We start from the raw sequence: 25,823 nt of genomic DNA, 5'->3' as shown, positions 1-25,823 counted from the left end.
CATTCAGGGGAGTTTTGATTTTCTGTAAGGAGCATGCAATAAGACTACCAAGTAAATTAGATGAATGTTGGGTGTGGGTTTCTTGCTTCTTAATAAACTGTTGTAATTGTTGGATATATGCTTTTTATCTTAACTCCTGAACCTTTCAAGTTGTGTGTGTGTGTGTGTGTGTTTGTGTATCTCAGTCTCAGGAGGCCAACCTCCTGGAAAAAACAGATTCACAGCTCAGAGCAGAGGCAATATGGTTGAGTTCTTGCCTTCGAGCTAAAATGCTCTCTGAGGGCCATGGAGGTGCCTTCAAATGCTGCATTTTTATGCCTTCAGAGCCTGCTTTTTGGGATAATTTTAATTTCAATTACATCTGTTGCAGGAAAACCCTTCAAGGGATTTGAAGCACTATTCATAGCTGAAATTCTTTTTACCTATTTTCCACAGTCTCTCCTTAGAAAGGGGTGGGTGGGGGAAGCGGTTTGTATTCTTCAGCGGTGTTGTCTGATTCATGGCACAATTTGAACCACTCTGCAGTAACTGGCCAAGCAATACGCCTTCAGCTCAGCCCTGAAGCAGACAAAATGCTAGTGAAGGAGAAAGCACACTTGAACATGTGTAGAGTGCCTGTTCTCTCTGAATAATAACCACAGCCTGCCTGCCTACATCTTCAACTGGGGCATGACTACCAGTCAGTGGAGAGGAGACATGTTTTTTTGACATAGAGTCAAAAATAAAACTGCCAATACCACAGTAACTTTATTCAAATATGTGGTTTGACACTTGGAATACTGTGCACAGTCCTGGTCACTTAATCTTTAGAAGGATATCAGAAAAGGGCAAAATGTTCAGCAGGTTGGATAAGTTTCCTATGAGGAAAAGTTACAACATTTCAGGCTTTTGTTGTTGTTGTTGTTGTTGTTGTTGTTGTTGTTCAGAAAAATAGTGAGTTGGTGGGGGGGCTGATAAAAGTGAGAAATTATGCATTGTGTGTGTGTGGGGGGGGAATTATAGGAATTCCTGTTTTTTTGCCTTCTCTTGTAATTCTAGAAACAGGGGCATCTGCTGGTGCTGAATGTTGGAAGATTCAGAGCAGACCAAAGGAAGTACAGTAGTTCTTTACAGAACACATAGTCAAACTATGGGATTTGATTCCACAAGATGCAGTGATGGCCACCCACTTGAAACTGCTTTAAAAGGGGATTGGGCAGATTCATAAGAGGATAAGGCTCAGTGTGCACCTACCCCCAGGATCAGAGGCATGTGGCCCTGAATGCCAGTTGCCCTCATGCCCTGCTTGCTGGCTTCCTGGCATCTGGTTGGCCACTGTAGAAAACGGATGCTGGAAAATATGGGCCCTTGGCCTGATCCAGCTGGGTTTTCTTTATGTTCTTATGAGCTCTACGTAGGTTTAGAAATGAAGCCCTAAAACACAAAAAAATCTCCAGCACTGAAGGATTGTTTCTTCCAAGATACAGATATAAGGCAAACAGGTACTTGAGAAACTGACTCCTGATTGTGATCAATTTTGTAGTGAATGGGTGAAAGAAACACATTATTTTCTGCTGTTAAGTGCTAAAAATATAAATAATCTACAATGTAGCAATTCTGATGACTGGCTTCTCATAAGGTGTCAGCAAGAAAATCTTACTTGTCTCCCAGGAAGCTTACTTAATCCGACTTGCTGACAAACAGGCTTTGCTGATTTAAATAAACATTATGAATACCATTTTCAAAGACATTTTTTTTAAAAAAACTTTTCTAGACAGAACAATCAAGCAAGCTCTTAAAATCACAAAATGAAACGCTTTTGGTTATTTCTTCATTATCCTGTATAAAGGTTATTGTTATAATCGTCACCATCACCATCATTATTTGTTTATAGATACCCTACCTTTTCCCCTGACGGTACTCAAAGCAGCTTATGGATGAAAACAATAATTGCTAAAAACATAGGGAAAATGATCATTAAAGAATAATTAAACATTAATAGACTTAAACTATATACATATATAAAACCTGTTTAAAACATACAAATAATTACAATAAAAACAGCAGAGCTTTATTATGGAGGCTCTCGGTATTGGAGGTCGCTGGACTGACAGGGTTGTTTAGACTGTGGGCCTGCAGACAAACTGCCCATCTCCCAGCATATAAGAAGCATTTATTGACAGAAATCAAAATCCAAACATTTTAATTGTTGTTAACTATCCTAGGGAAGGAACCAATGACTTGCTCAATTCATTGTGACTCGAGCAGGAGTGGGAAGATGTGGGACTCCAAATGCTATTGGACTTAATCTTATTTGCTCTAGCCAGCATGCCCATTGGTCAGTCCATGCCCATTGGGAGTCCAGTAGAATCTGGAGGGTCACAGGTTTCCAATCCCTGCACATGAGAAACGAGCATCCTCTTGGGTAGGATTTCTACAGGAGGGGAACCACCATTCTTCCTTCTTGCCTATTCAATAAATATGAGACAGAGGCAGTAGAAGAGCTGGGTCGGCCGGAGGCTGAAATTTTTCCTTCGTCACATGTGATGTTTACTGCTCAGCATTTCTCTCAGTTATTATGAGGCTTATTTGTGGCACCGGTATGAAAAGCAAAGGTTCCAGTTTGTCTCTTTCCCCCCTTAGATTAAAGATTGAAGAACTGGAGACTGAACGAAGCCAGTTGAAGGAGGAGAACAGAAACCTGGAGATGAAGATGGAACAGATAACTCTTCAGGTAATAGCGTTAGGAAGCTTGTCATGGTCTGGCTTACAGCCCTTGGACTGGTGGCTGGGGGTGGTATCTGGTATTTCTGCCCTTCCTCAACCGGGAACAACGTTTCAGAAGCTGAACCCATCCTGCACTCTCAGCTTTTCATAATGATTTCATACTAGGGTATTCCTCATAATATTTTGTACACTCCAAGAAAGACCCTGGAGTATTTTCTATTATTTGGATAACTGGATAATGTTTTGTTTAGAGGCCTGGAATGCTTAGAAATAAGAATCTGAGTGCAGACTAATAATCAGATGTAGAGTTTAATGTTACAATTAATTCCTTGAATGCAGGCATAAGCAAAGCCCTATTTTTCCATACATCCACAGCTTCACATTGAGAGTGAGGTGCCCTCAGATATGGAGAATCTCTTCTGGCTATTATTTCTTTTATCTACTGACAGATCTGTCCTCCATGGATGTATCCAGTCTTTAAAAAAAATTGGCCATTGTAGCCACCTGGAGAAGTGAGTTCTATAGCTTGTTAGAAGTACCACTTTTTCCATTGTCTCTGATCTGCTGCAGTTACATGGCTATTTCCAAAGTTTTCTGCTCACATTTCTTTCTGCATACTCTCTCCATGTCAGTTATGGTTTTATAAATATCTTTCATGTTCCTGCATTGTTTTCCAGCTGGGGGAAAATCTATTCAAAAGGAGTGAGGTCCTGCTGTTGATAATCCCCTTTGTGCTTTCCTGTACTACATGCATACATACACACTTACGGATGTACATACATAAATTTGTTTATTATGATGCTCAACTAGAGTTGAACAAGTGTCCTAAATATGGATGCACCATCAATGATGGAAATACCCAGCTATAACCTCTTATAGAGATAATGGATTTTGAGCAGCAAAATTTGCTTTCTGTAGCTGTCGGATCCAAACTCGACCATGTGTTGTTGTCCCCTCCATCCCATTCGTGAAAGTGTTATGGTGTAATTTAAGACTGCATATGATTATGTCCACCATCTGGTTCTGTGGCTGTCACCCCAGAGAAGAAAGGGAGCAATTCCTTGTGTAAAGTGGTTCCCCACCCCAAGCTCGTTCATGTCCTCAGTAGGCCCATGAGGTAGGTCACTGTTGTTCCCATTTTGCAGGTGGGGAACTGAGTCTAAGAAGACAAGTGACTCGCCCACAGCCACCTAGTGAGTCCATGGCTGAGCTGGAGCTTGAACCCTGGTCTCCCAGGTCCAAGTGCAACACTCTGTCCACTGGAGCGAATGGACTTCTACTGCTGATATTGATCCCGTTACTAATGTGCAAACCTGTGTTTTGTGCAAGCCTGATGCGTCTCTTGGCTTCTTCTATGTTCTTGAAATCAGATCACTGAGGACAGCTTCCAAGATTTCCTTCTATAACTATATTCTGCTCACTGGCCAGGCTTATTTGGGAAGAACTCAGATGCTGCCACATGTGGGTCGATAGCAAAATAAAGATGATTGTTTTGCTTGTATTTGAAGTGACACCAACACATATCCTAAATGCATGGATCTTTCATCTCTTCTTTCCTTCTTGAAACTGACAATGATTCTTAACTGAAAGTTAGCAGAGAAGTAGACACAAATTTGATGCAGAGGACCTTGTAGTATCATGACACAAATACTTTGCAAGCGGTGGGATGGGATGGGGGGCCTTTTTGCACACTCTTCCTTTGGAATCCTTACATCCACCCCAACTAATCTCATTTTATGAAGGCACCACTTACTTTCTCCCTTCTGAAACAGTGACCTGTGTGGTGGGGGTAGAATAATTGTTCGCAGAACATAAATAAACAATAACCAGCAGTTCATTTTGAAATCTGCTTTTTTAAAATACTTGCTGTTCGTGAAGAAGAGAGGGCAGAAATTGTTGTAGCAGTAAAAGATAATGTGTGTTTTGCTTCCTTACTGCCCCCCCTTTCTTGTTAATAGCAACTTCTAAGGTGTTTATTGTTGAAGGGCAACTCACGAGACTGAGGTTTTTTCTTTTCAAAGTGAAGGTGGGGTGTTGTCTCTGCTTTTCTTACTTCTCTTAGATGCAGCAACCACAAAATTGTTGTGGTGTTCTGTTCAGTTTAATTTCCATCCCTTCCACTACCCCCCCTTTGCCGTGTACATTGTTTTGTGGTGGTCATGTTTTTGTTTTTCTTCTCTTAAACAACCACACACACACACACACACACACACACACACAAAATTCTATTACTCAGATTTCAGGCAGACCATTGATTTTATCTTGACACCTATTAGAGGGGAATCAGATTTCTCTTTTATTATCAATCTTGAAGATTGGGATGTGGGGGGGGGGGCGGCAGTGGGGAGAGCAGGGAGTGATGGCTTTGATAAAACAGGGAGATGAGAGGCACTGAACGCCTTCGCCAAGCCATGTTTGGTGTGAAGCCTGTCATCCAGCTCTCCTTTAATTGGGTTGCTGTCGTCAAAAGTTGATGAAAATGTTGGGTTTGTTGTTTGGATGCCCTAGTCTCCAAGGAGTGCTTATAGCAGCTTTGGTTCTCCAGCAGGTTACAAGCTCATTTGTCTCATATTTCATGTGATTTCCTTCTCTGCAGATAGCTGTCAGTTCACAGCTCTGGGGCAGCATAGTCTAGTCCTCAGCCATTCTCTGTTTGCGTTTGGCAAGGCCTTCTCTATTCACAGTCTGTGCTTTTAGACCAGTCCTTAATATCCTGCAAGCAATTAGCTTCCCAGGTCTGCCTCCAGCAGGAATGATTGAAATCTTTCTGCTCCCATTTTGCTAATGACTTTTGTTATGTTAGTAATTATGTAAATCTTGTCATGTTGTAAGCCACCTTGAGCATTGTTTTAACTATGAAAAGGCGGCATACAAATAAAATGGTGGTGGTGATGATGATGATGACCATCCTAGGCAGGCTGCTTCAGTCACAACTGGACCTGCAATCTGCAAACAATAAATTTGATGTTCAAATCAGTTGGTTTTATGAGCTGCCTGTGCGCTTTCATAGGATAGTGTCAGCCCTTCTTAAGTTAAAGAACACTTGAGATCAGATCTTCTTTGGCAATCCTTTTCGATGCTTTAGTCCCGCTTCCAGTGTGGCTTGATCAGGGATGAACATCTTCCTTTTATTGAAAGAGTGTAAAAGGATGGAATAATAAGCAATAAATAAAACACATCAAAAAGTACATAGCCAAATGGAAAACAATTTCCACATAAATCATAAAATCTAAAACTAAGAATACAGCATTAATATCAATCACAATTTAAAATTACTTAGATCATAAATAAAAGCAATTTAAAAAACAAAAACGGAGCCCTCTCTGCCCAGCAGCAGCAGCAGCAGTCCTTTATGGAGCCTGTCAGGCCCCACCCCAAGACAGGTGGAGAGAAGCAGGGCAGGGCCCTTCAGGCTCCCAGCTGGTCAGTCCTGGGCAGCAGCCGCGGCACATACTGAATGGTACTATTAAGCATTTGGGGTTGCTCTTAGTAATCCCACTATGGTTCTGCTGCAGGTGTGCATGCCTTCTGGGCAAGTGCAACTGATACCATGTATGAAGGGAGCAATTGCTTCTTGGTGACAAGGCTGTGCCTGCAGCTCAGCCTCCAACTCTGCTGCCACCTCCTCTAGTTCACCCCACCCCCTCACTTGTCAAAACCCCCTCACCCCGATAAGGCTCTCTGTTCTGCAGGAGAGCCAGCAGATATGCTTCTGCTCTGACATTGAGAGTCTCAAGAGGAAGAACTTCCTCTTCCATTCCTGGGTGCCCACCTTCCAACCCTATATATTTCTTCCTCCTCTTCTCCTTCCTCTTTTTGGCAGTCCGGGGCTGCCAAAGCATACCAGATCCTGATGGAGCTGAAGGGCCCATGATAAGAGCTGGTATGATCAGCATCCAGGTGATACTGTTCCCCAGATCTTCTATTGACCATACACCAACGTCTTCATAGAGATATAAACAGCATTGGGGACAAAATCAGACTCTATGGCACCCCACAGATCAACCGCAAGGAAGCTAAGGCACAGTCACCCATCAGACTCTCTGGAATTGACCACATAAAGTCAGACTAAAACCACTGTAACATAGTGCCCCCACCTACAGGGTTTAATCAGAAGGTTATTGTGGGTAATGGTATCCAGAGCCATTGAGAGCTCTAGGAGAATCAATAAGGTCCCACCTCCCCAGTCATTTTCCCTCCTCCTAAGAAGGTGATCAGGGTGACCGAGGCCAATTCCATCCTCCAAGTGAGTCTGAACCCTGACTGTAATGAGTAAAGATAATTAGCTTCACCCAAGACCATATGCAGCAGAACCACCAACAGCCTCTTAGTCACCTTGCCCAGAAAATGTGCATTGGTGACCAGGCAGTAGTTGGCATAAATGTGTGGTTCCAGGTGAGTTTTCTTCAGGTATACCCGCGCCACTACCTCCTTGGGGCAGCAGGGACCATCACACCATGCAACAAAGTGTTTACCATGCCCTGGATCCACCCATAAGCCTGAATTTGTGGGGCCACCTATAAATAAGCCTGGTAAATTCATTTGGCTGTGTTAGCTGAAGCAGTAAATTAGCACTGCTTTAAATTCATTCCGTAATGTGGCATTTTATTTATTTATTTAGTACAAATAATTAAATCAGAAATTTTCTAGGTATCTTTTTACTGTGTGGTTACAGTCTTCTATCACATAAACACACTAATGCTGTAGAGAAGGGTTTGCCCAGCAAAGGTGATACAGAGAGTAAGAGGAGATGATGGTGATAACGATGATGATGATTCGTAACATTGCTTTAGAGTCAGTAGCACAGGATTGGCTGTACAGATACAGAATGGAAAGAAGAATCAGCCTGTGCCTTCAGGGCTTGCTGTCTCATTTGCTCCAGAGGAACCTAATTGAAGATCCAAGTTCACTTCCAAATGAAATAAAGCCTGAATTCCCCATAGGCACCAGCAGGCTTTATCACAGAAGCATATCTCATCGCCTTTCCACGTACTAAATATCTATTTAATTCTTGTCTCACCTGTGACATCAGCACCACACACAGCTGGGAATCAGTGAAGGCACTTGCAATTCTAAAAATATCCCAGACACCAGAGAGTGGAACTGCACTGCTTTGGAATATGTGCGGTGGAAAATATTGCATTAATCCCTGGAGTTGGATGCTGCAGCCATGGCAAATGGATGGAGCTTGTTGGGTGTTGCATATTCTCATTGGCCACTACTTGTGACCAAAAAAGAAAGAAAGAAAGAAATGTACATTCTTGGCTGCAGGTAGCAGATTTTGAAATATTAAAAGGCAGAAAATTGTCAATTATTTTGCTATATTTTTACTGTTTGGATTACCTATCTCCCTCAGGCACTAAAATATACTGGGCTTCCTCTTCACACGTGTTTTGACTTGACCTACAGCTTGTTAACTAGTGTGTGTTTGCCGTGAAATTACAAGCCCACAAGGGTTCAACATGAGTTATATGAATGGTGCTGTGCTGTTTTGCTTTTTTTTTTAGAAAACCAACAACTCACTTTTATTTGTTGTGTGTGAAAGTCCTACAAGTCTAGGCATATCTGTGGTTCTGCAATTCTCTTATGAAAATAAATCACATGGATTACACAAATGTATTGGGTTCATGTAATTTATATAGATGCACAATTTGGGACATGTTAGGTTGGATGTTTGTGCGTGAGTGCTTCTGTCTCTTTGTGTAATAAGCACAATACATAGTAAAAGGAGCATAGTTATGGAATTGCCTGCTGAAAATTAAAAGAAGGCAGTATATGCAGCAGGTTGTTTCTGTTGTACATGTGATTCAGGCACATGCCATGTTTGCAGACATCTTGGTCTGCCATCAGGCCTGGCGCCTGAAGCCAGCTCGCCGTAGAGCACGTCCTTGGGGATACTGCCATTTTCCAGTCGGTGGACATGACCAAGACAGTGGAGACGCCATTGAGACAGGAGTGTGCACATGCTGGGAATGTGGGCTTGGGAGAGCACCTCTTTGAGATTCTCTTTGAGATTCTCTCCTGCCATGTGATGCCCAAATTCTCGAAACATCGCTTCTGGTGGTTGTAAATTGCCCACGACTCACTTCCATAAAGCATCGTGCTCAATACACAAGCCTGGAAGACCTCCATCTTGGTATTGGACATTCGCACCATATTCTCCCACACCCTTTCGGAAAAGCAAGCCATTGCTGTAGCTGCCTTGCAAATACACTTGTTCAGCTCAGCATCAATGGAGAGGTTGCTGGTTATAATGGAACACAGGTAGACAAAGTCGCATACCACCTCAGGTGTGTAGTCACCAATGCTGATCCGTGGAGTACTGGTGAAGTCCTGATCCAGGACATTGATCTTCGTCAGGGTGATGGTGAAGCCAAACTCTCTGCAGGCAAAACTGCAAAACAGTTGTTAATTCCCAGTAGAGCAGGGGTAGGCAACCTAAGGCCCAGGGCCCAGATGCGGCCCAATCGCCTTCTCACTCCGGCCTGTGGACGGTCCGGGAACCAGCATGTTTTTACATGAGTAGAATGTGTCCTTTTATTTAAAATGCATCTCTGGGTTATTCGTGGGGCATAGGAATTCCTTCATTTCCCCACCCCACCCCCCAATAAAAATTACAGTCTCGCCCACCACATGGTCTGAGGGACGGTGGACCGGCCCACGGCTGAAAAAGGTTCCTGACCCCTGCTTTAGAGCTTCCTTGGAGTGTGTTGTCAAGGCTGCATCATCTGCAAACAACATCTCTAGGTTAAAGACGCTTTTGATACTTGGAAATCCAGAAGTGAGTTGAATATTGATAGTGGTGTTGCAACAACCAGCATTACATTGCAAACAGTTTGATTTTCTTCCTACTTTACTCAAAACTTGGTATTAGCAAGTGATGAAATTGAGATATTGATGACTGTGTGCAGCAGGCTGTATAACACCTGACATCTGTTCATACTCTTGCCTTGTGTGGGGACAGGTTGAATTATGGCTGGAGGCGCCATCCACCTCCACAGCCTTTCTCTCCTGCTACCCCCTTGGCTCTTGACACCTAGCTGCAGGCAGCATTGATTTTCCTTCACTCCTATAAAAGTCTGTAGCATGGATATTACTCACTGTTCAGATCTTTACTGCTAATAAAAACCTCAGGTTACAGGAAGACGGGAAGAGTCAAGAATTGCCAGGTGATGGTGCCCCTGTGCACCCTAAATCTTTGATAGCTTTGAGGGAATAAGACGGGGTATGTGTGGCTAGAATGATGGACAGAAATAGGTCCTAGTATTATTTAAAATTGTTCCTTTGTCTCCCGGCTTTAGTGGCTGCTGCCAGATAGAGGATAGCCTGTGGTGACTTCTTTGCAATTGGCTCTTTGGGCAGGCACCAGAGACTCCAAAAAGTGGCTTAGTTTTAAATCACTTTCAAGGCAGAGGCCTTTTCTGCAACACCCCCTCCCTTCCAGGTCCTTGAAAGAGCTGGCAACTTGAAGCCAGGAAATAGAGGATTGATCAAATCAGTGCTGCTTGGTGAAGTGGGAGGAAAGACTTCTGAAGAGTTCTCAATTAGCATTTATTTCTGCAAGGAGTCCTGTGTTTACAGGCAGTAGGGTGGCTGGTGAAGTGTTCCTTATGCAAATACAATTCTCCTGCCTTTCCTTCTTCAGAGTTGTAGGGGAATACACACACACACACATATTCTTCAAGTTCTGTGGCTGCTTCAAGGAAGATTTATTTAAAATCAGCTGTGCTGTGACTTAATTGGATCCATATGCTTAGAGAGGGAGCTTCCACTAGTTAGGGCCACTTCTAATTTGTTCACAGCTGGTTGGTGGAGGGAAAATTCTGGTTGCTGCTCAGAGGGGGGCAGGGACAACAACATCTCTTAATGTAAGGTTTCAAGCAAGGAAAGCACTGCTGCTTCTGGAGTGTGATGTTTATCTGCATTTCCAGATACCTTGCAGTGATGGTTTTATTTCTGCTTGAGAAGGATTAGCAGGAGGGTATATTAGTAAATATGGATAGTTAAGTGAAGCTATACTTTCCCAGAAGAGGACCAAAGCTCCAAGATTTGGAGGATAGACCTCCAACAAGTTGGTAAGACATTTCTCTAGCTGGTAGGCTCCGTCCTGTTCCCCACTCTTAAACCCACCTACATAGCCTTGAAGACCTCTGGTCTGTACAGGTCCTAAGTAGCCCTCCACAACAAGGCACCCACCTCATTTCCTGGTATTGGAGGGGTGATGGAGTGAGTCTAGGTGTCTTTGCCAACCTGCTGCCCCCCCCAAGAGATGTTGGAATGCAACTCCAACTGGCACCAGGTTAGTGAAGCCTGGTGTAGGTGCAGATACTCTTTAGGGGAATCCATAACAGAACCTTCTGCATACAACCAGAATTGCCCTCTCTCTACACAGCTTCTCCCTTAATCCAGTCTTTGATAACTTATTTAGAGGTTACGACCTGGTGCAAATGTGAAGTTACTTGACAGATTCACTGTTAGGCAGTAAGCAGGATTGACAAGCACATGCATCCATTTACACTGCCAGAAAAAACAAGGTGAGAAGCCATCCTGTCAAGGTGCCCTTCTGTTAAGCCATTAAGGACTCCCTTCAATCTCCTTCCGTCTCCCCCTCCTTGCCCCTTTTCACAGACTTCTTTTTCACAGCTTGGACTCCACAGCACTGACCAGCCTGTTACCAGTACTTCAGTCACTTAGGAATGAAGGCAAGTTGCATGCTAACTTGGCAGTTTAAGAATTCGTATGTGAATTTTGTACACTGTGAGTCAGCAGACTGTTGGGGTGGAGACACCTCTGCTTGAAGAACCACATAGGTTGATTAGGATTAATTACAAATTATCAGGAGCTGAAAATACACAGCAGGGGACTCGGTATGATTGTCATTAAAGAAGGAAATATGCACATGGGAACAAGCCTGTGTGCGTGTGTGAGTGATAATTTCAGTACTACTTTTGAAAGTCGGAATATAAATGTTTTAAACCTAAAGAAAACTGCTTGTGTCTCCCCTCCCCAAACATGTACACTAGAATAATCGGACTTGTAAATAGCCACTCGCCTGTTTTCCTGTGCCAATTAAGGCAACCAAGCAATGAAGTCTTTGCAAATTGGAAGGGAGATGTGTTTTCTTGTACTTCTTCTTAAAAAGAAAACAAAAGCAAACTGTTGGTGTGCCATGAAAGGAAAACTTAAATATTTGTGAGCAGACAAACTAGCAAAATTTCCTGTAGACTAGTAACATTTGTTTGCCAGTGTGATGTTTGTACTAGAACAGGGAGACCCAGGTTCGAATCCCTTCTTGCTCTCCAGATGTGCTTCGGCCAGTCAATATACCTCAGCCTAACCACATAGGAAAGTTTATCTGTAAACATCTCTAATATGGAACACCTTGGTGCCTTCAGGTGAAACTCGAAAAATTAGAATATCGTGGAAAAGTCCATTTATGTAAGCAATTGTTTTCATTAGCTACTGGAGTTTAATATATGGGATAGACTCATGACATGCAAAGCAAGATATGTCAAGCCTTTGTTTGTTATAATTGTGAGGATTATGGCGTACAGCTGATCAAAACCCTAAAGTTGAAATTGTTAATTTGGGGTTCTCATCAGCTGTACGCCATAATCATCACAATTATAACAAATAAAGGCTCGACATATCTCGCTTTGCATGTCATGAGTCTATCTCTTATATTAGTTTCACCTTTTAAGTTGAATTACTGAAAGAAACGAACCTTTCCACGATATTCTAACTTTTTTGAGTTTCACCTGTATATATTAATTCATCCCCCCCCCCCATGTTAAATAACACTTGCCCTATTTATACTCGCAGCATCCCTGTGAGGTGGGCTGTGCTGAGAAATAGTGACTGTCAGAAGGTCAGCCAGTGAGCGTCATGACTGAGCAGAGATTTGAGCCTAAGTGTCACCTGGCACTCTTCTGCCACTAACTACCACACCACTCTGGTTGTCATTGGGCATGGAGTTTTATATTTGTAGAGCAAACGTCTTAACAACACGCACCGACTTAAAAAGGAGTGAATATGTCTTATATTAAATCCACAACATTCCCAGATTCACGGCTCACGAGGGAAGCTGTTTTAGCATCTTTCTGTGGCTCTGTTCAGTGCATTTCACATGATGTTGCCAAAATGCACAAACATTTTAGCCTCCTACTTCAACCAAATGATATATGGCGAATCCCTATCACAGGAGTAGATTGACCCGGGGCGGGGGGGGGGGAATCAGTTTTCTGGGAGAGAAGATATACTCTCCTTGGCTGGGGATGCTCTTGATAGCTGCATTTACTACACCAGGGGTCCTCAAACTTTTTAATCGGGGCCAGTTCACTGTCCCTCAGACACTGTTGGGGGCCAGATAATAGTTTGAAAAAAAGAGCGCCTTCATTATACACCTTTAGGCGCCAGGCAAAAACATTCCATTTTATCCAGGCTTTTGGTTGATTTGATTGACATCCTATGCCTTTTTAAATGTGGTTCTTTTTGGGGGGGGAGGGGGGCAGATGTTATTGGGTTGTTTTTATTTTGATTATATACAGTGGTACCTCTGGTTGCGAACGGGATCTGTTCCGGAGCCCCGTTTGCAACCAGAAAGGTCCGCAACCTGAAGTGCTGCGTCTGCGCATGTGCGCGACACAATTTGGCACTTCTATGCATGCGCGTGACATCATTTTGCGTGTCTGCGCATGCACGAATTGCCGAACCCGGAAGTAACCCATTCCGGTACTTCCGGGTTTGGCGCATTCGTATCCCGTGACGAACGCAACATGAAGCAATCGTAACCAGAGGTATGACTGTATATGTATTGTTCTTTAAGATTTTGATTTTGTTCTGTGAACTGCCCTGAGACCTCCAAGTAAATAAAGACTCAGTGGCAGTCCCAAATTCAAGCCCTGGCATCCCCAGGTGACGTTGGGAGAGCCTCCTGCATGAAACCCTGGAGTGCTGCTGCCAGCCAGGGTAGGCAATACTGAGCAATGGTCTGGCTCGGTATAAGGCAGGTCCCCGTACCTCTTTCTCTTCCTCCTCCTGCTTCTGCTCACCAATCTGTTGCAAGAGCTGGCTGCTTGTCGGGAGAGGCTGCCCGTTCTCTCCAGCTTCGTCTGGAGCCTCCGCCTCCAGCCCATGCTGGGAGGCAAGCACTCTTGAGCTGCCATGGCAACCCAGGCACCACGCGGCCCCCACCTCTCCGCAGGAGGTGCCTGCGGGCCGAGGGCGTCTCCAAGGACTAAGCAGCACAGCTGTGCCTGCGACAAGGTGGGCAGAATGGAGAGTCCAGAGCCAAAGGGTCCACAGTACCATAGTCCGGCTGGCGCCTCTGCCTTAGTGGGGAGCGGGCAACTACGGGAAGGCGGAGGGGTCAAGAGCAAAGTTCAGCGGAACACTTGAAACGCAGGAGAAGGGAGGGAGAGATGTCGATACACCCCTCTGCCTTAGCAGGAAACTATGCATCCCAGTATGCAATGTGGCCGCAGAGAGTATGATTAGGCCGGGCGTGGAGTTGTTGTCAAATGCTTTTGTTGCGTTCAGTCAGAACGCTTCACCGCCGCTTTGCTGCTTGCCCCTGCCGGGTGGGCCTGGCGGGCCGAATCTGGCCTGAAGACTGTAGTTTGACGACCCCTATACTACACCAAGCAGGTGGTTGGACTGCATGGCCTTCAAGGATGCTTCCAACTCAATAATTCTCTGAGGATCACCTTTATGGATTGGACTACTTCTTGTCCCTCCCTGCAGTTCTAACAGCAGCCTCGGTTCTGGCCTAAAAGTGCTTCTGGGTTACCTGGATCTTTAGAAGGTACCCCACTTTCAGTGCAGCATTCTTCTGGCATCTCAGATTCTGTTTCTGGGGCTGTCAGTAATGTGTCCAGATATCACTACCTGACGCAAGGTTGCCTAGCTACCTCCCAGGCTGTCTGCATGTTGCCATTGAAAGTTCCTCCTTTCACAGTGCTCAGGTGGGTCCCTGCAGATTCTAGAATTTGGAGATCGGTCGAATAGAATCAGTGGTGTTGCATGATTCAGCTACATGTTAAAGTTATTTTTATATTTGTCTGCAATCCCCTTTCCTCTTTCCCGCTACCACTCTCAGTCACTCAGAGCCTCAGGCAGAAGACAGTCCAACCTTAGCTGCCAGGAATAATCTAAGGTGAGGCAAGAATCTGCACCCAGACAAGTGAAGGTTAATTTGCTGAAGTGAAAAACCTTTTGGCCCATTTTGGTGCATCAGCCACATGGATGTCAAAGGCCTCTTAAGGGTGCTGGTGCAATCCTGGTGGAATTTTTTTGGGGAGTGTGTTTGAAGAAGAGGCTGGTATATGCTCTGAGGTTGTCTGCCCTCCTCATTCTTTGGAAGGATCATGGCCAGCTCTTTGCATGCTTCTCTTCTCTAGAATTCTCTTCCTGAAAGGATTGTGACCCCTGAATCCTTCCCCCACCTTGCCGCTTTTGAGCAAAGAATAAGCAGAATAGTAATAGATGGGGACAACCTCCTCCTCCTCCTCCTCCTGATGTTAATTATGTCTGTGTACAAATTTCAGAAAGTAAGTTGTTGTCTAGACCTTAGAGGGGCTTTTTTCAGGCAGTGGGGAAAATGGATTATGTGATGTTCTGAAGTGTGTTCATTCTATGGTAACTGCTGTTGCAATTTAATTGCTTGCTTTCATTTTACCCATATGAATTCTGTTGTGATGTTGCAGAACACACAGAAAAGAAATTTGAAACCTTTGGTTGGAGAGGTAAACATTTTGAATGGTTCTGTTTACCCCATTTTTCTCTTAGGTTTAATGATTAGTTGTTCCCCCATTCACAGAGAGAGAGACTGAGACAGGTGATAGGGCTCTCTGGACAGCCTTGGCCTTTATTTTTGAGATTCTTTCATGTTACTAAAGCTTTTATTCCATTGCCCAATTGCTTCTGAGTTTTCAGTGGTGTGATTCAGAAGCAGATACTCTCTTTCTGGCATTTTGTTTTATTATTTTTTCCTATTATATATTACTTTCCTCTCCCAGATTTGTTGCCACCACTTTCTGTAAATCGAGGTTTAGTGCAGCGCTCTTTAGTTGCCTCAAGTCTCTGATAAAGACAATCTCTCCCCATTTAATATTGGATTTTAGTGAAGGTTTGCTTGCAAAGCATGATTTTTGACACACAGCCTCCTAAGGTGCCCAGCCTTATACCGTGAGAGAAGGATGCAGATTTAGTACACCTAGATGTGTGGCTGCAATCTTAAGACCATTTACATGAGAGCAAGTCCTGTGGAACTTGCGTCTTTATTTATTTATTTATTGAATTTATATACCACCCTATACCCAGAGGTCTCAGGGCGGTTCTTAGAATAAATGTCTGAACAGATATGCACATGATTTCTCACTGTATGGTGTTTCTAGTGGCTGAAAACAGTGCAACTTACTGGTAGGATTTTCTCAAGGCTGTATTGTGGGGCAGGTGGAGGGAATAGTATTCAAGGGGGGGAAATAGTACATTGGTACCTTGGTTTTCGAATATAATCCATTCTGGAAGCCCGTTAGAGTTCCAAAACATTTGAAAACCAAAAACCGAAAGCGGAAGCCTCAAAGCGCAACCTTCAAAACGGAAAACTCAAAATGGAAGCTGCATTTCCTGTTTGACTTCCGAGGTGTGTTTGAAAACTGAGGCACTTACTTCTGGGTTTTTGGCGTTCGAGTTCCGAAATGTTCGACTGGAGGTGTTCAAAAACCAAGGTACCACTGTACAGTCTTTCTAGCACCATCCCAGGAGGGGATGTTTCATGTTTAAATTGTCCCTCGTGCAATCCTCTCTGCTCATGGAAAGCTAACACGTTAAGTAGAGAGACTAGACTCTATTCCTTCCTGATGAGCTGCATTTCTGGGATCTAGATGACAAGTGGCTGGTGCTTACGATTCTAGGGGCAGGGGAGGTGTTACACAATATGTTAATGCTTGCCTGATTTAATCTTGGCTAAATTACACAGCACCGTTGCCTGAATGTTGGAAGCAAAACTAGTTTACTCTTGGTACTAAATAATAATAAAGTTTAGAAGTAGCTACAGGCAGGCTGTTCAAAAATAAGAATGTACTGCCTTCTTTAGAGAGGCAAAGTGGGTAATATGATGATTTCATTGCATTAGTTTCTGTTGATGAAATAGAAGGCAAGTTTTCCAGTTTCAGAGAGCTGCAGATGTTTGAGCTATCTAGAAAATTAGATAAGAATGCAAATATTACAATCACTTCAGGCAGGTTTTTCAATCTCACGAATCACATGTCTTTAATACATCAAGCTGTGGTTGACAATAACGGGTTTTGTGTTTGCCTTTCCTCTCTGCAGGAAATACCAGCTGTATGCAATTGTTAAAGGAACCATATTCTCTCTGTTCTTGAAATCATGCATGGTTGTGAATTTTGCGTTCTTATGAACAGTTGTGTGACTCTGGTCTGTGATAAAGGTTTTTGAAGGGTCACTTTGAGAAGGGGTGACAGTTGGATGGCCAAGGTCTCAATCCCCAGCCCCAAATGCAGCCTTTTCCTCAAGACCACCTGTTCCCAAAGAAAGACACTTCTCCCCCCATGGCTTGTTCTCTGTTGGCAACTTCATTCAGGGTGTAGGATTTGGCTCAGGGAGATGCAGTGTCTGATACCTAGCACCTCCAATCCTTTTATTTTTCCTGCGAGTTTCCACTCTCAGGTATTTCCTGATTCTCCCACATGGTACTGAGCGTCCTTTATAGATATATAGAAGGTTCTTGGTATAAATGAAAAGGGCACTATATATTTTCTATTTGTTTTGGCTCCTGCTCATGGGGCTAAGCAGATACTGAAACAAATGTGTTTTCAGTGCTCTTCCCGGGATCGCCTAGGAAGCCCCTCTACATAATAAGTAGTGTCTCTGTGTGCCAAACTTGCAGTTAAAGCCAGATGTTATATCAGTCTGTTATGTGCCATTGCCATAGCAATTACATTTTTGCCCACAAATTTTAGGCCGAGTTTTGTAGCTGCTAGAGCAAATAAAGTTGCTGTCATTTCTGTAATCTGCATCTGTGTGTGAATCTGGCAGAATTAAAGCAACAAGAAACATTTGCTGGTTGTATAGAAATGATCTAGTTGTCATGTTAAAAAGGCACTTGAGTGTTGTTGAAGACTGTGTGACCCTCTTCCCGCAAATGCATAGCCTAGCCTAGATGCATAAGGAAATTTATTGAGTGTTATAGAAACTCCTGCTGTACACTGCATTGTGGTTGGTATTATTATTAATATCATCATCATCATCATTTATATAAATGCTCATCTTTCTCTCTAACTGCTGGATCTGGTTATAATATAAATCCATGCATAAAATATCCAAAATACTGCAGCTGCCCTTAGAAAGTAACTTCAGCTCGGCTGCTCTCATTCTCTTAACAACTTGTGTTGCCCACTGGACGCACTTATTCTGTATAGCAAGGAATCTTAGGACTTTCTTAAGGCTGTTGTTTGCGCTTCCACCCTTTCTGCCAGAAGTTTTTATAGTTGAAAGTTGTCTTGGTTTTGCCCTACGGTCATTCTCTTCAACTTTCTGGTTTATTCCCAGGCTGTTCTTTGAACAAAGATACTTTCCTTTTGCCATTTGGAAAAGCTGCTGTGTTCCTTGGGGCTGCCTTTGTGAGGCTAGGAAGAAGTAATAGCACTTTGAGTTTGCATAGAGAAGCCAGTAAGATCATTGTATTTTCTTCTGCAAATGCAGTGTTGTAGTCTTTGCTAATGAGTTTCTAGCACTGTCTGACAAGTAAATTCAATTCCTCTGGCTGCGGGGAAGAAACGAAACACATGGAGAGTTTTTATTTATTTTTCTTGTTTTGAAGAAAAGGCCCTGAACTCTGCAATAGGAAATTGCAAGAAGGTTGCTGTTTGTTGAATCATTTATTTATATATTTCCACCTCACATTTTAACTGGAATGTCCCAAAGCAACTCACAAGATCCATAAAATACAACAGCTGAGCTTACTGGAACAGTCTTGAAACCATGAAAGAAGTAGACCCATGTGAGGAGAGGAGGGGAGCTTACTGAAGAGATAACAATAAGCAGCAGCAGCAGCAATAAACAACAATAAAACTATGCTTGATGCAGTACAAGATGGGGGTCAGGAAAAAGCTACTGTATGTATGTGAAGATGAGCTGCAAACATTTTGAGGAAGTGTCAAAATATATAAAGTCATGGACAATCTCTGAAATATTTTGGGAAAGCCTGCAGCCTGGCCAGTCCATCCTACCTCTGTTAAGAGTTTGGGTGTAATCCTAGACGCCTCCCTTTCCATGGAGGCGCAGGTTACAGCAACAGTTAAGGGGACATTTCTTCATCTGCGCCGTATCAAGCAGTTGGTCCCCTACCTTTCCCGCCCTGACCTGACCACAGTGATCCACGCGACGGTCACCTCCAGGCTTGACTACTGTAACTCGCTCTATGCGGGGCTGCCTTTGAAACTGTCCCAGAAACTCCTGCGCGTGCAGAACGCTGCAGTGAGGCTCCTCACGGAGACCTTGCCATGGGAGCATATTCATCCAGTGCTTTACCAGCTGCACTGGCTCCCAGTGGAGTACTGGGTCAGGTTCAAGGTGCTGGTTCTGACCTTTAAAGCCCTATGCAGCTTGGGACCCTTGTACTTACAGGACCACCTCTCCTGGTATGCCCCACAGAGGATCTTAAGGTCCATGGATAACAATAGCTTAAGGGTCCCAGGCCCAAAAGAAGCCAGATTATCCTCCACAAGGGCCAGGGCTTTTTCAGTGTTGGCTCCGACCTGGTGGAATACTCTGTCCCATGAGACTAGGGCCCTGCAGGACCTGACCTCCTTCCACGGGGCCTGTAAGACAGAGTTATTCCGCCTGGCCTTCAATCTAGCCTGATCCCCTATTCCTTTTCCCCTTCCTTTTTTTCTGAAGAAACCCTTCTGGGTCCTCACATTAAAAATTTTCCCTGGTCTCCCTACTGGCTTAGCAAGACTAACTTGGCCAGTTAGCCCTGGGGATCCCACTGATGTTTGTTTTTTATGCCGTTTTTAGCTGTTTTTTAAGTTGTTTTAATCATTGTCTTATATCTGTTGTTAGCCGCCCTGAGCCTGGTTACTGGATTGGGAAGGGCGGGGTATAAATAAAAAATTAATAATAATAATAATAATAATAATAACCATCCTCTAAAATATTTGTAGTCTCTTCACTTTTGTCTTATACCCAGATTTGTACATTACTTCATCTGCATCACAGGCTAGCACCATTGCCTATTGACTATTGCCTGTTGACTCTGCCACCCACAATGCATAGTGCTGCAATAGTGTCTGCAGCTGGAATCAGTTTTGGCACGGGTGTGTAACTGAGCCACAGGACCATTTTTTACAATAAAGAAAAGCTCCGGGGGAGCAAAATCTGTAGCAGACCTGAAACATCCAAGCTGTGGTCCAACCAATGTGGGAAGTTGAGCAGACATAGCAGCTCAACTCAGCTTCCCTTTCATACCTTGCATGCTGATTGCAGCATCTGGCAGGATGAAGCATGTGACACTCACCAGTGCTGAGCCTACTCCAGCTGAGGAATCACACACCTCCTCCCAGAGCTAACAAGCCCCACCTGGCCAGCTAGGGAGCTGGGCTGTGGGCCCTTGCCTGCCTCTGTCTCCTTCGGCTGTTCCTTACGCCTCAGAGTCTGCTGTGTTCGTGGAGACAGGGGCCCCTCTGGTGATGGGTCCTGCTGCTCTGGTTCTTGTGCACTGACCCCAATTCCTTCGCCACACTCCATTGTCTCATGAGTACTTTATACACCAACCTCTCCTTCTTCACCCCCAGCTTGCCCTGGTGTGTCCCAATCACAGCTACACCTCTCACTGGGATCCTCTTCCTCCTCCCCACTATCCTGCCAGTTCGCAACAGGTATGGGTGCTAGCAAAGACAATTTTAGAACTTTCAGGGGAAATATTGTTGGGGGGGGGGGGTTGGAGTGGAGAAATAGAGGGAGAAAGGGATTAAACTGTCTCTCTGTTCCTTTGCTCTAAGTTTCTCTCACTTGAAACTGTTATGAATGAATGAATGAATGAATGAATGCTGTTGGGGCTCTGTTACACATGTTTGTAGATTAGCAACCCTTATTAATGTCTCTGGTTTGCAGCACCTCTTATTTCTGAAATAACTGCCTGCTCTTTCAGTATTTTGAAGGGATGATGACTTTGTCATCCCTTCAAGATCTTGCCAGGCTGCTAGACCCTGTGCCAAGTTGGTTGTAAGCTGCTGGCTATTGTTTGTAGTCTGCAGCTAGCTGCAGATCATGCTACTACAAGCAGATTACATTTTCATGGCTATCGTACCCTGTGCATCAAGTGCTGCCAAGGATACAGGTTAACAGTTTGGGCAGGCTCTGGCATGAGAGAGGATTGAGTTAATTGCAGGTGCTGTTCTTCAGATGCTTTGGACTAAAGCTTGCATTGGACCCAGGATCTTGCAGCTGTGCTGGCTGGGACTTATGGGAATTGCAGTCCAAGCCATCTGTAGGCTGGTCTACTGAGTGCTTCATGACAGAAAGCTCATTGAACTCCCCAATTCTTTCCTTCCGTATGTTCCTCTTTTTGAGTTTGCAAGATGTTTTAAGGATGTTGAATTAGTTCTCGAGTTAAATGAGTAGTGGCTCATCTCCTTTCGTAGCAATGAAAAGATGAGCTTGTGATAAAAATAGAAGAGGAGGAATTGCAGTCATGCTCTGGTGCGGTGCCTAGGCAAAGCTCATTCAGTGTGGTTTATATTTCCTGCATTATTATGTATCTCCTCTGAGCCCCTCCTTGGATGAAATGGTTGCACTTCAGCCATTCCTCCAGGCTATCAGAATATAGCAATCTCAGTTCCTGGAGTTGCTGCAGCCTGGCATACAAAACAGCTATAGAAAGAAGGAGGCGAAGCTCTTAATGGCGAACAACTCCCATAACAAGAGGGAAAATGAAATGACAGCAGAATATGGCTGAATGAAATGCATTGGCAGTCATCTAAAATAACCATAAAAGATGTAAAGTTTACGATCAAAGGCTTACCTTGAAGCATTTTTAATGACACAGTCATTTAATTCTTCTAATTCAGATCAAGATGGCGTTAGAAATCTACAGCCGTCTTACTCCCTCTGCCTCATTTACAAACTTGATGCTGGCTATAGATCATTCTAAAAGGCTTTGGATCAGCAATTATTGGATCCTGGGTAATAGGGAGACCAGTGCTTCACTACTGATTAAAATAAGAGGTCAGCAAGATTTGAAAACAACAAATTAAGGATTTGATAGAATCACATGTTAACTGGGCAGGCATTGCACTCACACTCGCCAAAAAGTGAGGAGACACTTGTCATTAGCTTAACTAGGGCTGCAACTTGTATTAACCTTTTCGTCAGATGTTATTCCTGCTGTTTTCTTATTGTGTTGTTTATTTTATTTTGTTGAGAAGGGCCTTCACATGTGTGCTCACCCTACGTCTCTCAGCCTACCTTCTCACCTCTGTCAAAGCCCTTAAGGCTGGATGCACCTGCCAGGCTGCATCTATGCCAGGTGGTAAGCATGTCTAAGTGGGCTGAAATCCTGGCCTCTCCACTTGTGGCCCATGTACAGCTGGAATGGGGTTCCCTGTGGCTGGTGAGTTGAGCTGGAGGTTGAAGTTCAGAAAACTGAAAATGCAGCTCTGCTGACTGGGAAAAAGCCAGATTCCTAGTGTCAATAGCTAAGCAGTACTAATCTAGGGGACAATGTTGCATACCCATATTCCAGTATCTAAGGACTATAGATTAAGGTTACCAGACATCCCTGTTTCCTGGGGACAGTCCCTGGATTTACAAGTCAGTCCCCTGACAAAATCCACTGAATTCAACTGAAGTTTAAAAGTGTCCTTTTACTATAGATAAAGACTACTACTTGTAGTGGTTTTCCTGGTTAAGTCTCAAGCTCCACCCTTGAAATTCATGGCCGAAAGACTTGCTGTGAATCTACCAGTGTTGAATCTCCATCTTGCATGACTCATCTCGACCCAATCTTATTATGTGGTCCCTAATTTCTTCTGTAAGATGGGGGACAAGGATGGTTAGGCTTGGTCTGTGTACTCAGTAGAACAATGTTCAAAAGACTCCCTTCCTTTGCTGTTTATGGAAATGCAAGCAGTGCAGTTGAATGGTGAGGCAGGTGTTTCTTTTATCCTCTTCCTCCATCTCGCTTCCTTAGAAAAGAGTGACACTTCCTTCTACAAAATGCTTGCTCAGTGCACACACAGTTTTCACAGCTGTAGAGAAGCTAGTGGGAGGGGGGTGTCTTTCTTTATTCTCCACTTTAGCTTTTTCAAGCAGCTGGAAGTGGAGAGAACTGCCGTGGCTGCATTGTCTAGGGTTGTGTGACTGGATTCTCTGTGTATGATTCAGACCTGCTGGTGGATACTGTCAGGCTGGTAAAGGACCAGCTGAACTGCCCAGGGGTTGTGTAGTCCACATTGTCTTCTTCTAACAGGGATGTGTTTTGTCCTGGGGCTGTATTGATTGACTGATCTTGGAAACAGGATGCGATGAATGAAGACCTTGGGTTATTTTGGGAGATGTCACTGTGATGGGTGGAACAGTCTGAATTTAGCCTAAAATACTCCTTCCTATACATTGCATTCTTCAGACCCCTATGTTGGGTCTGTCACTTCATTAGAAAAGGCCCATGAATACTGATATGTGTCCGGCTGGCTAACTGAAGGAGCGTCTCCACCCCCATCGTTCTGCCCGGACACTGAGGTCCAGCGCTGAGGGCCTTCTGGCGGTTCCCTCACTGCAAGAAGCAAAGCTATAGGGAACCAGGCAGAGGGCCTTCTCGGTAGTGGCGCCCACCCTGTGGAACGCCCTCCCTTCAGGTGTCAAAGAGATAAACAACTACCTGACATTCAGAAGACATCTGAAGGTAGCCCTGTTTAAGGAAGTTTTTAATGTGTGACATTTTAATGTATTTTTAATCTTTGTTGGAAGCCGCCCAGAGTGGCTGGGGAAACCCAGCCAGATGGGCGGGGTACAAATAAATTATTATTGTTGTTGTTGTTGTTGTTGTTGTTGTTGTTGTTGTTTAGGTCAAATGGTTTCCCCCTTGGTACTCAGCCACTCTTATCTGCTGAAGTTGGCTTCCTGCTCTGGGGTAGTGTCACCTGCATTTTCCTTCTACTCTTTCTTCATATGGGACATTAGTGCAGACATCTGGAATTGTTTCAGATATTATATATGGCTTGAGGTTGACTGTTTTAATTCAACTAGGATTTCATTAACTCCTAGTTGACTTAAAACAGTCTTACAGAAAGAGATCAAAACTTGATCAAGACACTTAGGTGACAGAGTTTCCCCATATGCTGGCTATCAGTTTCTTAAGTCCATTTCCTTCCTTGTTAAAAAGAATCGCTGTATTTCCAGCATGAGCTTTGCTGACTTAATTCCATGGTATGTCTCCGTCTGACAGATTAAATGGTTTTCTCATATCAAATGTGTTTCCTTTGTTGATAATTGTAGACTGTGATCAAATTGCCTTTCAGCTTCTCTTTTGGCAACTTTGATTTGGGGGTGAGAATCGGCTTCTTCTCCCTGGTTGTCACTGATAAAAGTTTGGAAGTACAAGTGAGCTGCAGGTGTGCCACCACTTTCTTGCTCAAACAACCTTGGAGCATTGATGGAACATGTAGCTTGTTTTTATATATATATATATGTGGAGAGTATCAGAGCCTGAAGAGTTAAATGCTCTGCTGTGACGCACTGATCACTGTGTGGGCAGTTCACATACGGGCTTTTGTCTTTGTCTGTGTGAGCTGTATTTTTTGGTTTCGTTTTCACCGACCGGAGCAGTCATGGAACTGAGCACTCCGGGAGAAGATTTATTGTTTTGTAAATAAAGATAGCTCGTTAAGAAGACAACGCTTCAGTGAGTTATTACTGGGCTGCCTTGGCAGTTACACACAAGCTTTCGCTGTGGCTTTGAACTCTGCTAATAACCAGGGGTTGCCAGGCATTAAAAGCAAAGCAACGCAGTGATAGCGTGCCGGACCCTGGTATACGCTATAGATTGTGGAACACTCCATTTCACAATCCAGCAGGTTATGGATGTAATTAAAAGCACAGTGTTAGCTGCAAGGCGCCCACGCAGCCAGCTGGAGAAGCCTGTCTTGATGCAGTCGGCATAGGGCAGTGGAACTCGCTGGCAGAAGCTGGACACAGAAGTGAAAGCAGCCATCGTTCCAGCCCAGGAAGGGAGCCAGGAGAGCTACTGAGTGAGTACGCTAAGAGCCCCAAAGGAGCTGGGAGATGGAAGGCAATAAGGACAGCTTTGCTCCACCTTTTGCACCCTTGAATGGCCATAACTGGGAGGAATGGCAACAAAGGGCAAGGTTTTGGCTATTGGGGAAGGACCTTTGGGATTGTGTATCAGCCCCCCCGGTGTCTGCCCCTGATGGAGCCACGCAGGCAGAGCTAAACACAGCTGCAGCAGCAAAACGCAAAGATCAGAGAGCGCTTTGTGCCATAGTCATGAGCTGTGATGTTTCTGTGTTACCCCACGTCCAGCAAGCTGCATGTGCACATGAGGCTTGGCAAAATTTAGTACGTGTGCACCAAAGAGAAACAGCTGGAGCAAAACTACATGCTATGAGGCATCTGTTTGAGCTGAAACTAAAGCCTGGGGAAAGCGTGAAAACCCACATAGCTAGCGTTTTGGCAGCATTTCATAGGCTGAGGCAACACAAAATTGAGTTTGCAGAGGACGTTATGGTGTATATTCTGTTATCCAGCCTTGACAAAAGCTTTGAAAATTTATGTCTCTCATTTGAGGCTATGCCTACCGCTGACCTGACCCTGCACTACGTTTCGGGGAGACTTTCAGATGAAGAGCAAAGACGCCAGAAAGAAGCAGCAGTTTCTGTTTCTAAGAGTGGCTGTGCTGGCAAAGAATGCAGTTTGGGGAGAAGCAGGGAGGATTCCTCCACTGTACAAGCTTATGCTGGAAGGAGATGTTATCGGTGCAACTCTCCCTCCCACGTAGCTCGAAACTGCACCTGGCAAGAAACTTCAAAGGCCAGCCAATTAAGTTCCCATGGCAACCAACCCAGAAGGGGGAGAGGAGG

At 44.2% G+C, this 25,823-nt stretch overlaps 1 protein-coding gene across 1 annotated transcript in view; it reads left to right on the top strand.

Moving 5' to 3' along the window:
* Positions 1-25,823, top strand: part of MAD1L1 (mitotic arrest deficient 1 like 1) — a 454,057-nt gene that overhangs the window by 232,926 nt on the left and 195,308 nt on the right. The window contains exon 15 of the mRNA XM_033166736.1: positions 2,623-2,713. Within this exon, the coding sequence (XP_033022627.1) occupies positions 2,623-2,713 (91 nt within the window). The remainder of the gene's footprint in view (positions 1-2,622; positions 2,714-25,823) is intronic.

Source organism: Lacerta agilis, chromosome 13, assembly GCF_009819535.1.
Source record: "Lacerta agilis isolate rLacAgi1 chromosome 13, rLacAgi1.pri, whole genome shotgun sequence".
NCBI lineage: Eukaryota > Metazoa > Chordata > Lepidosauria > Squamata > Lacertidae > Lacerta > Lacerta agilis.
This window is presented reverse-complemented; position numbering and strand designations above follow the sequence as displayed.